At 37.2% G+C, this 17,322-nt stretch overlaps 1 protein-coding gene across 2 annotated transcripts in view; it reads left to right on the forward strand.

Moving 5' to 3' along the window:
* Positions 1-15,284, forward strand: part of HPGD (15-hydroxyprostaglandin dehydrogenase) — a 31,560-nt gene extending 16,276 nt beyond the window's left edge. The window contains exons 5-7 of one of the 2 annotated variants that reach the window (XM_057724037.1): positions 9,629-9,705; positions 12,393-12,556; positions 13,543-15,284. In XM_057724037.1, coding sequence (XP_057580020.1) covers positions 9,629-9,705; positions 12,393-12,556; positions 13,543-13,681 — 380 coding nt within the window. In that variant the 3' untranslated portion in view covers positions 13,682-15,284. Of the gene's footprint in view, positions 1-9,628; positions 9,706-12,392; positions 12,557-13,542 lie in introns of those variants that run through there. The other variant, XM_057724040.1, reaches the window with a different exon arrangement.
* The last annotated feature ends 2,038 nt before the right edge of the window (positions 15,285-17,322 follow it).

Raw genomic sequence — 17,322 nt, forward strand, 5'->3', positions numbered from 1 at the left:
CTCAGCTACTGAGATCTTGGTGTTTGCTGGGGGCGTTCTCTGTGCCTCGGAAATACGTCACTCGGTGGCATTTTGTGAGTGACACCATCAAGGTTGTATGTACTCTGAATTGAAAACATTAGAGTCTCAGGAAAATAGTTGAAAATCTTAGAATTTTTTTTAGCGTGTCTATACTACTAGCCCAGTGACATATTCACTTGAGCTGTAAGTTGTATCCAGAAGAGTGTAATTAGTTTGTTACAGTAGAAGTGCTAAAGTTACCACTTTAAGGAACACATTCAAGTTAACCAACCACGTGGAATATTGACAGAAAGGAAATGGGAGTATGAAAGTAACCAGCAAAGTTTCTGCCCCAAGAGCTATGTGTCAGTGTCTTAACATGGCAGCACTAAATAGCTAGCATGGCATAGCTCATCACGAAACAGAAACACGATGAAAGGTGCAAGGCTTTAGGACTCATGTGACCTGAAGAGCCGCAGTGGAACTGGAATGTCACAACAGACCACAAATTTCAGGTAATCACATGATATGACCCTCTGCAGCTATTCTTTCTTTAAAGAAGAGGGGCTAATATATTTAGCAAGTGCCAAGTTCCAGGCACTGTGATAAGGGAATCTGCATTATTTGGATCTCAATTGGTCAGATGTCAATGGCTATAAGTATGTGGGCCACCTCCCTCGTTTAGATACCTTGTGGTGTCCATTTTGCTATCTTATGGCTTAAAATTATTAAGAAGATGTGGTACATACATACAATGGAGTATTACTCAGCTGTAAAAAGGGACGAAACTGGGACATTTGTAGAGACGGTTGGACCTAGAGACTGTCATGCAGAGTGAAGTGAGTCAGAAAGAGAAAAACAAATATCGTATATTAACACATATTTGCGGAATATAGGAAAATGGTACAAATCAACTGGCTTGCAAGGCAGAAATAGAGACACAGATGTAAAGAACAAACATATGGACACCAAGTGGGGAAAGCAGGGGGCATTGGGGTGGGATGAATTGGGAGACTGGGATTGCCATATATACATTACTAATAAGAAAAAAAATATCAAATTGTACACTTTAAATATATGCAGTTTATTGTATGTCAATTGTATCTCAATAAAAGTTCTTAAAGAAAGAGAAAGAAAAAAAGACACACTAGAAGGAATCAGTAGGAAAGTTTAAATCAGTAGTAAAGATTTGTTTGTTTATTAAATAAAGATTAAAAATTGGCCTTTTGAGGAATGGATAAAAGATTTAGTGTTTCTTAGCCATGGCGGGTAAAGGACTACTAACAATATTCTAGTCTTCTAGAATTCTACTTGAGAGGCATTACGTACGAACTTTGTTTAGAGGCAGATTCTGACTCAGTACATCTGGCGTGAATCCTGCAATTCTGATGCTGGTCCTTGGCCTACATTTTGAGGAGCCAGCCTCTAGTTTGTACAGGGACGTTCTTTGAGTGGCTAAGAAAACTCATCTCAGTTTCTTCTGATCTCAACGTAAGTGAGAACTGAACTTTTAGGATGGGGAATTTTTTTAATTTATTTATTTATTTATTTATTTTTTGGGGGGGTACACCAGGTTCAATCATCCATTTTTATACACATATCCCCATCTTCCCTCCCTTCCTTGACGCCCCCCCCAAGCCCCCCCCACCCTCCCCGCCCCAGTCCTCAAAGGCATCTTCCATCCTCGAGTTGGACTCCCTTTGTTATACAACAACTTCCCACTGACTATTTTACAGTTGGTAGTATATATATGTCTGTGTTACTCTCTCGCTTCGTCTCAGTTTCCTAGGATGGGGAATTTTGGTGGGACATTAGGGACAACTTTCTGAGACTTAACAATCCCTGGAAAGTGCTATTGGGATTCCCTTTCTGGGAAGATTTTTATCACAGAAGATGTAGTCCTTCTGTGAGTAATTGTGCCACTTTTATGTCATGGCACACTTGAAAACATAATTTGTTAACGGCAAGCTTGAGAGCGAGGGGGAGAAAACCAGCATCAGATAAGGTGTTCTATCATGTGGAAAAGCGTCTAAGGAGGAAGCCCACCAGTTATTTGGGTCATCTTCCTGCACAAACATAGATAAATGGCTTCTCACTAGTTCTCTTTTTTTCCTTATTAGAGAAGTGGTGGTTAAACATAGAAAGATGGGTAGACAGTTTCTTTTCTGATTATAAAGAAAATGTGAGGAATTTCAATTCCTGCTTTTTGGTACAGCTGCTGAGCTCATGTTTACCGTGCAAAGATCAGTATCCTTAGGTCTCAATTTACTTTCCCAAGCTGAATTTCTTTAGCACTTCTGGATAGTCTGTTTTACGTGGTTTCTCTCCATTTAAAAGCAAATATGTTCGAGGATTCAGTACAGTTGCTGTCTGAGCAGATTTCAGTTTTTTGCACCCAAAATTTTGAGCTTTTTACCTTCTATGAAATGTAGATATTACAGTTCTCTTTTGTAAATATGGGTAGAAAGAATATTAGAGATAGAAGAACTAATGTAGAAATGGAAGTGATATTTTATTTTTCTGAATGACTTACTTGTTCTATAATTGCATGTGTTGTTTTCTGGTATTTGAAAAAAATTTGATAATTACCTCATCGGTAAGTGCCATTTGGTGTCATTAGCCTGAGTGGTTGTAGAAAATATTTCTTTGTTTCGTGGGTAGCATTTCTCCCTCTATTGATATTATTTCTCTTAATCTGCAGTTATGATGGACATATACCTGCTGCTAATTAAATGTGTTGTATTTTGGAGAGAGCCATTTTGCAGTTAAGTAAACTTGCACAGTGCTGGGCCTGGAATAAATAAGTTTTGAAAATCTATTCCAAAGTTTTTTAATATAAGGCATCCATTTTTAAGCACAATTCAGGATTTGTCACAACATCAAACAAAATGACATTTCTTTAGAGACTGTTCTCTCATGGTCACAATCCTTTGTTTTGTCATTCTTAATTCCTTTAACATGAATACAAAATAATTTTGCTGTGCATATGGGAATTAATTTGCAAGATTTTAAAACATCTGAATTCATTTTAGCAACGGGGCCTGTCGTCACTGTCCTGGCAAAAAAAAAAAACTCCCTGTGAAGTCAGATGGGGTGATCTGGCTGGTCGAATACTGCAGTTCTACCTTACCCCTGCACCGGGCTCCCACCCCCCCACCCCCGACCCCCCACATTTGGTTTACACATTTCAATAGAGCATATTTAGAATACTACTTCATTATCCTTTGTATTTAAAGTTACTGAATACATAGTTCTTAAATGAATGCACTTCTGTAAATACTTTTGAATTAGGATTAGCAACAGTCCACAGCTTGCCAAGGCTCAGAAACCAAACCGAGTTAGAATGTTGCACCAGATTTGTGGCATTTTAGTGCAAATGAAACATTTTCATAAAAAGGTGCAATGTGGATGAACTGGTAAATATAGACTTTGAGATGTTTCATCTTAAGGAAAAATGTTTAATTTGTATTTATATAAAAATTACAGCAAATTGTAAGGCTTATTATGTGCCAGGCACAATTTTAAAGTATTTTATGTAAGTTAGCTCATTCAGGACTCACGAGAGCTGTTATTACTACTCTAGTTCACAGAAGAAAAACACCATGGTACACGGCAGTAACCTCTCCAAAGGTGACAGAGCTCATTGTGGTAGATTCACAATTTGAGTTTAGCCAGTCTGGCACCCAAAATCCAAACCACTGTGCTATAATCCCTCTTGACAAATGCAATTAAAAGGACACTTTTAAATAGTTAAATAGTATAAGAAGTAACATTCTGGTCAAATGGTGATCCTCCCCTTGGTTTTATACATTTCAACTAACTATTTAAAACATGTTTTCATTGTATTTGGCACCTAATTGTTACCAAACACATATTTCTAAAATGAATTCACTCCTATAAAACCTTTTGAATTAGCACATACTGTGTTTTAAGGGAAGAAAACTAATGGGAAATCTCGAGACAGAGTAGAGATCTTGGCTGAAGATCCGGAATTTAAATTTGAAAATTGTGTGTGTGTGTGTGAGAGAGAGAGACAGAGAGAGAGGAGAGAGAGAGAGAGAGAGAGAGAGAGAGAATGAGAATAAGAATGAAAGAGACATTGAGAGAATGAATTTCATCCACAGGAGTGGATAAGATCACCTAGGGAAAGAGTGTGCATAGAAAGCAGAGAGGATCAGGGCCAGCTTTCGGGTCCGCCAACCTACGTCTGGGTCTGGTTGAGGAGGAGGAGCAAAGGCCATGGAGGAGGAGCTGCTAGTAAGTGTGAAGTGGAAGGACACCAGCATTAGGAGGGAAGTGTTTCAAGGAGAGCATAAGTCACTGTGTTGGTTGCTACTGAGGAAAGTATCAAGAGAGATGAGGACTTAGCCTTAGCAGACGTCAGTCATTGGCAACCTCAACAAGATCTGTTGGAGTGGACTGGTCGGATGAAAGCCTGGTTAGGGTGCACTGTGGAGCAGTGGAGAGGTAGCTGGAGAAAGAGGTGAAACCAAGAGATCTCCTATTTTTAGATGAGTGATTTTGAGATGTTAATATTTCAAAGAAAGGTGATTCTCTTTGGACTCTGCACTTGATAAGAATAACCACTCTAGGCTTCCCCATCTTTAGTTTCCAAGACATGCTGCTTAGCTTGTTTTCTTCCCACCTCCACTGGTTCATCCTTCTCAGCCTCTTGCTCCATCATCCTCCTGTACCACGGAGGGCTGCCATGTATAGTTGTGCAGGTTGCAAACTGCAGGAGCTCTATGTGGCATAATTTCCACAAACCACCATTCGAGTGTTGTCCCCAGAGTCATCCCAGACACACCCTGAATTATTCTCTGCACTGACCCTTATGACTAGCCTCAGAACAGGTTTTTATTTGAAGCACATGGAAACATTACATGTTGGTGCTGTGGGTTTAAGGTCAGTAACAGAGGTATAGCTAACCAATACTGAAGCTGACCGCAAGAGCAATGACGTTACGCTTGGAAGGGAAAAATGGGTCGTGAGACCTAATAGAAAATGTTGGATTTCTGAAACATTTCCACCCCAACTAAAATCATTGTCAGAAAGAAAAACAAAAGCCTTAAAAAAAAAAAAAGCTTTTTTCTCTCCCTTTAGCCACCTTCTTTAGAGCAGCAAGCTGAGGGAGAGAAAGCAAATGTCTATGTTGAAAGTCAGTTGGCAAGCTGGGGACAAAGCCGCCCAGATCTTTACCTGTTTGAAAAATAAGAAGCAACAGTTAAAATCTACATGTAGTGGGGAGATAAAGAAAAATTCTCTACTTAACTAAATTAACTACAACTTGCCTAAATAAGATAATTGAAAAATAGAATTCTCTTTTTTTATAAGACCCCCAAACTCAATATATCTATCAAAAGAGCAACGTATATGCAATTGATAGGTGTATCCTTGTAGTGTAATACTATTCATAAAAAAAGGGAAAAAAGAGAAATGAGCTATCGATACACATTCACATGGATGAATCCCATAAGAATTATCCTGAGTGAAAGAGGTCAGACAGAAAAGTTTACACTGCATGATTACATTATAAAACTTCCAGAATAGGCAAACTAATCTATAGTGACACAAAACAGACCAGTGGTTACTTAGGGAGAGGGGAAAGGCAGAAACTTTTAGGGGGTGGCTAAAAGTTCATATCTTGATTATAGCTGTCCTTTCGTGGATGTAGACCTATGTCAAAACCTATCAAACCACACGCTTTAAATATATGTAGTTTATTGTATGCCTGTTATACCAAAAAGCTGTAAAAATATCTTAAAAGGATGTTTGATTTCTGAATGTCTGAAATGGATTTATGCAGGCTTTGATCTAATACCAGAAAGTGAAAGCAATGCAAGAGGAAACATTTTGCAGGATTGCAGTGAAAATGTCATCCGAATGCCATGAGAGTCGTAAAACCAAGTGCCACTTTAAAAATGCAAACAAATTCTGATTGCATCTGCAATTCTACCTTTAAAGAAAAGTATGTGTTTTGCAGCTGGCTTCTTAGAACCAACACAACAGTATTTGATCTCTTTCACTGCTGTGACACTTTGAACCAGTTTGGGTTCAGAAGTTCAGTCCCTCCACAGACGTAACAGAAATTCATTGCGCATTCATCTTTGACATCCTTGTGTTTTTTGTAGCTGTCAACTAGCTCATCTCTGATGCAGGTTCACTCTGCATTTCCTGCCTTCCGTGAATGCCACCAACAACCACTGCCTTGATCTCATAAACGTTGAAGGAGAGGGTATAACAAGGACTAACAAGAACAAGAAAGCAGCAATGTCTGGCTGCACCTGTTTATTCTCTTTATCTTAATCTCCTAATACATCTGTATACCCTTTGGAGGCATAATTCTTTTTGACTGACACTGACGGACTTAATTAACTTACGCATGTTACTGAACCTAAAAAACAAAACAAAAAGAGAACCACATGTTACATACTTTGAGATCATTTGGGTGGACGCACTCTGTGTGATCTACCATCCCCAGGGATTTAAACTGCTCTTGAGCAAACATACTTCATAAATTGAGACCTGGCAGGCGCCCAGGGAGTGGTTAGTCCGTCTTTATTCCTGAACTTTGGCACAACACACTCACGATCGGTGGTGTTCTGGGACTAGTTAGCTGGGTGGAGATGACCACGTCTTAGCAGAATCATTTAGTAGTATTAGCATGACATTTGATATTAACAACATTACAGTAATCAGGGATCGCTGCTCCTTAACTCGGAGAAATCAAAAACTTTAAAAACGTTAGAACGTGTTAAGCCAAGAAATTAGTTAAAAGCCAAGATGTACACATGGCTCTAGTTGAAAGTTTCACTGTTGCTTGAGATAGAGAATTGACAATTATGAGAAATAAGCTTGTTAGTAATAATAATTACAGTAAAATGAGTTTTTCTTGTTTTGTTTCTTTGGGTAGGAGGAGAGGGTGATGTTGGGCTGGGTGGAAGGGGAGAAAAGATGCTATACATGCTCCAATACTCCTTTTCCTCCATACCATGGATTTAACCATAATTTTGAGCAGTTACTATTGTGTGAACATGGAAAATTAAGCCAATTCTAAAATTGCTTAAGTTCTGTTGTTGAGTACATAATTGTGAAAGGAAATAAAATGGGACCAAGCATTTTTATTTCTGGGTTTCTTTTCCCAAGTCATGGGATGAGAAGGTCGAGAATTCTGCTACAGATCAGAATCAAAAGAAGCTAACTTTTAAGTTTCTTAAACACTTAGAGGCATCGTTTAGTGCAATTTGTGACAGGGAAATGCTTTCCAACTTATAATGAAGACAAATAATAGCCTCCAAATCCCACTTAAGCCATTTAAACTCCTTCAGCCATTTGGAAGCCTTAAAAAATGTTGAATATACACTTTTTAAAATTCCAGACGTAAAAACTGAAAATTAGGTAGTAACTTACTGGATTCCAGGATGATTCTTTCAGAGTTTTAGATAACATCAACTTCTCTTGACTTTGTCAGGGAAGCAGAAGAACTTACATATTACCCTTGGCTGTGTCCCTAGGCTGTAACTTACCAACCGTAAATTCTAGACAGTATAATAAAGGTTATGGGAGGAATAAACTGTGCTAGGACTAGTGAATTTTACGAAGTTGTCTGGGGTGATTACCTTCGTGTATTTTCTAGATTAATCTTAAAATGGAACAGGCACAAATTTTTCGTTTTCATAGCCATTATTGGGGACTATCTGCTTATTTTTTTTTTTATGGTTTTTTTTATTTTTTTTTATTTTTTGGGGGGGTACACCAGGTTCAATCAACTGTTTTTATACACATATCCCCGTATTCCCTCCCTTCCTTGATGCCCCCCCACCGCGAGTCCCCCCCACCCTCCCTGCCCCAGTCCCCTAAGGCATCTTCCATCCTCGAGTTGGACTCCCTTTGTTATACAACAACTTCCCACTGACTATTTTACAGTTGGTAGTATATATATGTCTGTGCTACTCTCTCGCTTCTTCTCAGTTTCCCCTTCACCCCCCGCCCCCTCCCATACCTCGAGTTCTCCAGTCCATTCTCTGTATCTGCTTCCTTGTTCTTGTCACTGAGTTCATCAGTACCATTTTTAGATTCCGTATATGTGAGTTAGCATACAATATTTGTCCTTCTTTTTCTGACTTACTTCACTCTGTATAACAGATTGTAGTTCTATCCACCTCATGGCATATAGCTCCATCTCATCCCTTTTTATAGCTGAGTAATATTCCATTGTATATATATGCCACATCTTCTGTATCCATTCATTTGTTGATGGGCATTTAGGTTGCTTCCATGTCCTGGCTATTGTAAAGAGTGCTGCAATAAACATTATGGTACAAGTTTCTTTTGGGATTATGGTTTTCTTTGGGTATATGCCCAGGAGTGGGATTACTGGATCATATGGTAGTTCTATTTGTAGTTTTTTAAGGAACCTCCAAATTGTTTTCCATAGTGGCTGTACCAACTTACAGTCCCACCAACAGTGCAGGAGAGTTCCCTTTTCTCCACACCCTCTCCAACATTTGTGGTTTCCAGACTTTGTGATGATGGCCATTCTGATTGGTGTGAGGTGATACCTCATTGTGGCTTTAACTTGTATTTCTCTGATGATGAGTGATGTTGAGCATCTTTTCATGTGTTTGTTGGCCATCTGGATGTCTTCTTTGGAGAAATGTCTATTTAGGTCTTCTGCCCATTTGTGGATTGGGTTATTTGCTTTTTTGGTATGAAGCTGCATGAGGTGCTTGTATATTTTGGAGGTTAATCCTTTGTCCGTTGTTTCATAGGCAATTATTTTTTCCCATTCTGAGGGTTGTCTTCCTGTCTTGTTTATGGTTTCTTTTGCTGTGCAAAAGCTTTTAAGTTTCATGAGGTCCCATTCGTTTATTCTTGATTTTATTTCCATGATTCTAGGAGGTGGGTCAAAAAGGATGTTGCTTTGATGTATGTCAAAGAGTGTTCTGCCTATGTTTTCCTCTAGGAGTTTGATAGTGTCTGGCCTTCCATGTAGGTCTTTAATCCATTTGGAGTTTATTTTTGTGTATGGTGTTAGGAAGTGTTCTAATTTCATTCTTTGACATGTTGCTGTCCAATTTTCCCAGCACCACTTATTGAAGAGGCTGTTTTTTTTCCATTGTATACTCGTGCCTCCTTTGTCAAAGATAAGGTGCCCATATGTGTTTGGGCTTACTTCTGAGTTCTCTATTCTATTCCATTGATCATCCTTTCTATTTTTGTGCCAGTACCATACTGTCTTGATCACTATGGCCTTGTAGTATAGTTTGAAGTCAGGAAGCCTGATTCCACCAACTCCATTTTTCCTTCTCAAGATTGCTTTGGCTATTCGGGGTCTTTTGCGTTTCCATACAAATCGTAAGATTTCTTGCTCTAGTTCTGTGAAAAATGCCATTGGTAATTTGATCGGGATTGCATTGAATCTGTAAATTGCTTTGGGTAGTACAGTCATTTTCACGATGTTGATTCTTCCAATCCAGGAACATGGTATGTCCCTCCATCTGTTTGTGTCGTCTTTGATTTCTTTCATCAATGTCTTAAAGTTTTCTGCATACAGCTCTTTTGCCTCCTTAGGCTGTCTGCTTATTTTTTAATAAAATTGTTTTTGTTTTTTATTTGTTTGTTTCAGGGCTGATGCCTGTTGCACAGCAGCCTGTTTATTGTGCTTCAAAACATGGCATAATTGGATTCACACGCTCGGCAGCGGTGAGGATACAACAACCGCAGTGTCTCTTTCTCTCTTTCTGTGCACATGAGTTCTATAAAGTAGAGGGGAACAGAATCAGAATTCAGTACATCTGGATTTAAGATAGAGAAGTAAATTTTACTTCAATATTTATTATTAAAAGTAGTTTTCAGATCATGCAAAGGACCAAATATAGCATAAATAATTTTAAAATGGAGTAGATTCTAAACACAGACAGGTTACTGAAAAATATCCTTAAGGAAAAAAAAATGGGAAGATATTCTTTATTTTTGAAATTGACTCCAAATTTAAAAGTCATTAACTTCAGACTTCCTTAAATGGAATATGCAGTATGCTCCAGGTGTTACTTGTCCCTGAAGATATGGTAAAAATGAGTGAGAGCAAAACACAAATCTTTAATCTGGCCCTGTCCTACATGAAAGAGGAAGTGAAGGGGTGGGGTTTTGTTGATCATCTCCGTAGTTCAGCACCTGAAACGTGTGAGGATATGTTCGGGATTTAATTGTATTTGATCTTTGCCACTATCTCTTGAACTTAATATCACCACTGACATTTTATTGATAATACCATTGAGATTCAGGGTTTCAGAATTTTTTTCTGTTAGCTCTTTCCTCTTATGTATATGTCATTAACACTGATCCATAGATCGCAATGTTTTAAAAGAAATTTAAATAATCAAATGATTTGAAAATATTTTGTAGCTTGAAATAGGTTATTTATTGTTCATCCAGTGGATAAAGAGAGAGAGAGAGAGAGGAAATGATTGAGAGCATGGAGGATGGAAGGAGGGATATGCCCAGCGTTTACCTGGTAGGGTTGTCAAGGATGCTGTCTCCATGGAGACTTAGGGTGAAAGTGTACAGAGCTTAGAAAACTATTTTAGACCTAATTGACCACATGCATTGATAGCATGAAGTCCCTTTTTATAATAACTGAAAAAAAAAGAAGAAAAAAAGGGCAGCTTGAATGGAGCCTGATGAGCAAGGGGAAAGTGGGGTGACGATTGCCTGGAGATGTTAGCAGGAGTCAGACCAAAGGTGACTCGTGGGTCAGAGTCATGAGTTTGGATTTTATTCTAAATGCAGCCATCAATGGCTCTTTTCTGCACAGGAGTGACAAGATTATATTTCTATCTGAAGAAGACCATTCTAGCTGCTATTTAGGGAATGTATGGGAATTCCCTAGTAGTCCAGTGATTAGAACTCAGCACTCTCACTGCTGGGGGCCCAGTTCCATGTCTGGTCAGGGAATTAAGATCCTGCAAGCCATGTGGCACGGCCGAAAAAACAAAACAAAACAAAAAGAGAGAGAGAGAAAGAATGTATGAGAGAGGACAAGTGTAGAAGAAGAATGAACATTTGGGAGAACTCTGCAGTGGTTAGTCTAACAAGAAATGCTAAGGATAGAGAAAGCAGGTGGTGAATGGTAAATGTTCAGTCACAAATGAGGATTGGCAGCTCTCACACTCTTAACTGAAATTGATTGGAAATTTTAATTTAATTTGTAAAGACAATTTTAATTCAATTTTCAGTGAACATATAACACTACAACAAAATAAAGTAAATCAAAGCAAAGACCAGAAATGTTGCATTTACAGTTATGAGGCTGGAAACCTGTACAGTTGATGCTCGTTATTTATTAGTTATGTTCTATAAAGTCACTTGCAAACATTGAATTAAAGGATACTGAACTATTGCTCCTAAGGGAAATTCCAGGTTAAGTTCCTGCAAGCCTCTGGTCATTCTGATCAACCAGCCAACACATAGACTAGTTTTATGTATATTTCTATTTAAAGACACCTTATTTAATATATATTGTGTTTAATATGTATTGCATAGCCTTCTTGCACTTAGAAGTACTAGACAGTACTTCAGCACTATGCCTTGTGGGCATTTCAAATAGCAAAATCACAAAAATGAGAAAAACATGGGCAAGTATCACAAAAAGGATGGTTGTTTATGGTATAAGAGCTGAAACAAGAAAGCAGAACATCGTTTTGTTTGACCTTAGTCCGCATCAGGCAACTCAAATTTCTTATTGCTCTGTGCTTGTCCACAAAAACCTTGAAAGCACCACAAATATTGATTTGGGGGTTATGAATAAATTTTAGCAAGAAAGCACATGGAGTCCACAAATAATTGACTTACATTTTGTTTTACAAGTAGTTCAAATAAAATCCACAAGTTGAAACTTGAGTCAAAGAATGTTAGTCTGAAAAATACTTAAAATTGTCTTCCAGATAGTGCAAATTACTGAGTGTCTTTAGAATTGATCGAAGTCCTAAAATTTTCCACTAACAGTATTTTTTAAGTAAGTATTCTCTTTAATACAACCCCAATTTCAAAGAAAACTTGGGATATCAATTCTAAGCCTCGGCTTCTTACCTTCGGCTTCCTACAGGGTTCAGTAGTTAAGAGCACTTTAGATAATCAAGTATTTTTAGGAGTTGCCCAGTAATATTGATTTTTTAAAAAAAGTACTTAGGTGAGGCTTGTGGAAATTAGTTCAGCACTTTACTTTTTTGCCACCAGTCAGCCTTACCATTGTCATCGTTAAATAACTAGAAGGATAGCTGTCTAGTACTTTTCACATCAGAGTCTTTTAATTAGCTTTAATTATCAGTTTGTCCTATGTTATGCATTTACAAAACTCCTGAAACCTGCAATCTTTTACTTCCAATTGGCAGATGGCTGCTAATCTCATGAACAGCGGTGTGAGACTGAATGCCATTTGCCCAGGCTTCGTTGATACACCCATCCTCAAATCCATTGAAAAAGAAGAAAACATGGGTCAATATATAGAATACACGGATCATATCAAGGACATGATGAAATACTACGGAGTTTTGGAGTAAGTAAAACTCTACCTATCTTCCTTTATATGATGGAGCGAAGTGCAATCTAGACATAAGCAATTAAAAGGGAAACATTAGCTTTTAAGTCTGAGAAACTCATGCAAGCTTCAAAGTTTTGGTTTGGCAAAATCTCTGAAAAAAATACTTTTTATGAATTTCTGAATAGAATATGTTTATACATCATGAAATTTGCTTTTAAATATAAAGAATGCATCAATACCTTCAACCACAGTCAGATGCTTTTTAAAAAGGTGATGTTTAGTTGTCTTTGGAAGTAATGATACCTTATTCGCCTAAATTCCAAACAATATTCAAGTATACCCTTTGTGAAATTTTATATGGCCCCCTAACTTCAACCACTTTCCTAAGAAACAACTGACCAACACACATGTTTGGAGAACCATGACTGAGTAAGGGCAGTTAGCATTTCACGGGATGGAGTCATCTGGTTCAAATCCTGACTCCACCACCGACTACAAACTTATCCATCAACCTTTAGGTACCTCGATTTTCTTGCATGTAAAATGGAGATAATAGTAAAACAAATTTAGGGGACTTTGGAAAGTCCACAAATACACTGATATATGTAAGGTACTTAAAACAGCAGATAAATAATAGACGTTCAATAAATATTAGCTACAATTCTTCAAATTTCTACCCTAATAACATTTCTATCTGATAAGTCTAAATTCTACTGATAGGTTAAAGATGGGAAAATTATTTATTCAGTGTAAATAATAAATATAAATTTGTGAATCCTTCCTATCAAAATAACAGAAGGTTAGGTGTGGAAAGGTACTTCTAAATTTACAGTTTAGTTAATATCTAACTGAATAAAAAACGGAGATAAAAATAGCTGCATGATATACATTTCCCTATTACATGTTAAAGGTGATAGATGCTTCAGAAATAACTCAAGAATGATGTGAAAATTATGCTTCATTCTTTAATTTTAAAACATTGATGTTTCCTTTATTTTTAGCCCATCAATGATTGCCAGTGGATTAATAACACTCATTGAAGATGATGCTTTGAATGGCGCTATTATGAAGATCACAACTTCTAAGGGAATTCATTTTCAAGATTATGATACAACCCCATTTCACACAAAAACTCAGTGAACATCTTATATGTCAGCTCTAACTGAAAATAAGCACAAATGACTTAGACCATATCTTCGTCTGAATATAGCTTTTTAAATGAAATGTTATCGTTCGAAGCTTTCCTTTCATGCATGTGATGTTCATTTTTTTCTAAATGATTAAATATATAGATTAAAAAAATGAGGAACTCTCAAAAATATGACGTGGACCAAAGCTAGGTTTTGATCTTTATAGTCTAAGTAATGATTAAAACAAAGGATATTCCAGGAATATTCTGCCCTTCAGAAAATATATTTAAATTTGTGATTCATAAATGTTAATGTTTTTCGGAACATCATTTTAAAGGAGATACTTGAATTGTTATTTATATCAAACCAGATGTAAAAAACTCATTTTGTTTCTATGTTCTCACTTTAAAAGAAGGAAGCTACCTGCAATGGCAAATATTTAGGAATAATAACTTTTACTTGTATGCCATCTTTCAACTGAATATTTCAGCTCTTTGAAGATGTGGCACCTTAGGGGGCCGGTAGGTAAGGAATAAATTACAGTGTGAATATATCCCAAATGAAAAATCTAATGTATGGCAAAGTGACAGAAATTAACTGGCTTACATGTTAAACCACAGTTCAGCTTCCCATCTGGGGGAAACATTTCTTTCTTCTTTGCTTACTTTAAGAGTTTTGACTCCAAAAATCTCAGGAATGAAACTTTTAATAGTGATAGCAAAACGGATAGTTAGCGCTCCTAAAATGTTGTATTTAAGACACGCTTGTTAAAAAAATACATATGTAATTTTTTTTCCGATTACTTCTTTGTTTATTTGTACCAATTTCAAAAATGCCTACTTTTCAATAAAACTGTTCTCCTAATCTTCAGAAGCTACTTAGTGTTCTGTGTGGAGCTGCGGAGGAGAAACCAATTTTGTCACAGCCTCCACTGCAGATGATTTTGTGTTTTCAAAGCCATAATAACCAGAGGTAAAAATAGCTGTGATGTTTTGCCATTTTCCCTGTCAGGTATTTTAAGATAGGATCATTAAATGCACCTGCTTTGGGTAACACTATTTGCAAGTAATAATTCATGCTAATAATAGTGAAAGCACAAGATTTCCAAATCAATCATTTCTTCATAGAAATATTGTAGAAGTAACACACTCTGCCTGCTAACTCCAAATCTCCCAGGTGGGAGCAAAATCCATCCATGTGAGATTAATAAGGAGTTTCTAGAGATATTGGCGGGTTGTCAGATCTTGCTCTGTTTTAATTCTGCCATAGAGAACTATTGCCTTCACTTTTAAGGAGTGAATTGAATGTAACAGTTATCTAGATGCCCACATAATGTCTTTGAAAAACACCAAGACGTGAACATCAGTGAACATCTAAGAGAAATAAGTTGTGTAATTAGACACAAACTTGTTCATACCTTGTGGCAGTAACTAACCAGTCGATGATATAGGCTTGAGGAATATCATTTATCTTAATTCTTTTTTCTACTATAACGTTCAAAGCTATAGCTTGAACTTTTCATTTGTGGATAAGTCTTTGCACTGGCAGCCTTCAATATACTTTGTGCTTTGAATTATTATTTTAAAATCAATAAACTATGCGGACATTTAAAACCAAATATTGAGTAGAACTAAAACCAAATGTGTGTTATATTTTTAAAAGTTATTTTTACACTAAAATGTATCATATATTGGGTTGCCAAAAATTTGTTCAGGTTTTTCTGTACGATCTTATGGAAAAACCTGAAGGAACTTTTTGGCCAACCTAGTAAATACCTTTAAATAAATCTATAGGGTTATTAGGGTATCTCTATATACTGGTTGAGAAAAAATAAATATTAAACTTGTGGGGGAGGGGGGAGGGAGTCTTAATTTCCTCAATTAAGTTTTTCAGTGAAAACCCTAATGTAAATATTTTTTTTCAAACATAATTTGCTTAATAAATGAAGTAGGGCTCCCAGTGCAGCAAAACTAAAACTATGTTGGCACTGAAAAAAGATTAGGAGACTGGATAATCACATTGAAATATCCAACACAATGTTTCCATATAAACATAATTTTAGATATTTGTAGTACCATTTAAAATACAAGTGATCATGTGATGATTTCTGTCTTATTTTGTCCTGTCTGTTTATGAATTTAGGACACTGAGGAGGTCTGAAAGTGTACATTTCTAATGAAATTTAAGTCATTTCACAAATTAAGTATCATTTGTAAATAGCTTCTTTCTTACATTAGAATTTCAGAACTCAGTTTACTGGTGCTCAGGAAAAATGACCAGAGCCAGGGTCACAAATATCATCACCCCTCCATCCTGTCCCTCTTGGTAGCTGCTCTCCTAGGCAGCTCTCCCCATGTGAAGGCTCCCGGGATCCACTGCCTGGTTCTCACCAGCTTCCATTCTGGCCCAACAAGAAATTGTTTTTGGTGACAGTGTTCATTGGCCTTTCTTAGCTTATGTGCTAACTACTGAGATAGTTCCTGTGGTCAGAGAGATGGCTGCTCTGCTTGACTAGAACCAGATGACGTGCTTCCCCCAGAGCTGGTCGAGTTGGAGACTGGTGGGCAGGAAGTTGACCTGGGCCCTAGGAACTAAGAAAAGGAGAGGGATAACTTCCAAGAGGAAAGGGGTGAGCACACGCTGAGATAACAAAAACAATAGGTGGCCACTATGGAGGAAGACAAAGAGTGAGTAAAGGATGAGTTATGCCTTAATCCTTCGGATGCATTTTCAAAGACGATCGTGGTTCCTGTAATATGCCGAGACCCATGTTTTTTGAACTGTGTCACACTGGGTAGGATATGATAGAAGAAAAGAGAAGAAAATGAACAGGAAATATAGCAGACATCTCATGCAGATAAGATTGCACTCATTCTCAATATAAAATATATTTCTTATTGTGAATCGAAGTGTAAAAGGGTTCTAATCTATTTGCTTTAATAATGGCTGCAACTCTTGCCTATAGATCTCTTTCATTTTGAGTCTCTGACTATATTACTATTTTAATCTTACAGCTCCATTCAAATGTATTAGCACCATTTCTAATACCTCTTCCTAAACTTTCATCCTCAGCATATAGTTGCGTAACGGAGAAGAACAAACCTGACTCTGTATTAAATCTGTCCCTTTAGTTCTGACCTTTGTGCTCTGTTGCCTGTTCTTAGTCATGCTGGCTCTGCACCTTTTGTAAAAGAAAGTATATTCTTTTGGAAAAGAATATACAGGAGAGTGCATTCTCAAGACTCTGATCTTTAAAGTTGTGACACTTCTACATTCATTTAGAAAGAAAAAGTTGCAGAACAGAGAATAACATTTGTCTTTGCTGGAGGCTTATAGGAACATTGTGACCCGACCTACATGGACAGCTGCAAGGACAAAGGATTCTGGCACCAAGAAGTTTGCAGCAACCAGCCACACTCTCTCCCCTTTTAGTATAAAAGAAGCCTGAATTCTAATTCAGGTAAGGTGGTTCTTTGGGACACTAGACTACCATTTTCTTGGTCTGCTGGCTTTCTGAAAAAGGCACTATTCCTTGCCCCAATAACTCATCTCTTGATTTATTGGCCTATCATGCAGCGAGCAGTGTGAGCTTGGACTCAATAATAGTTACACTAAATATTAATAAGGATTTCTAGGTTTAATTTTGAAATA

This window comes from Hippopotamus amphibius, chromosome 2 (assembly GCF_030028045.1).
Source record: "Hippopotamus amphibius kiboko isolate mHipAmp2 chromosome 2, mHipAmp2.hap2, whole genome shotgun sequence".
Taxonomy (NCBI): domain Eukaryota; kingdom Metazoa; phylum Chordata; class Mammalia; order Artiodactyla; family Hippopotamidae; genus Hippopotamus; species Hippopotamus amphibius.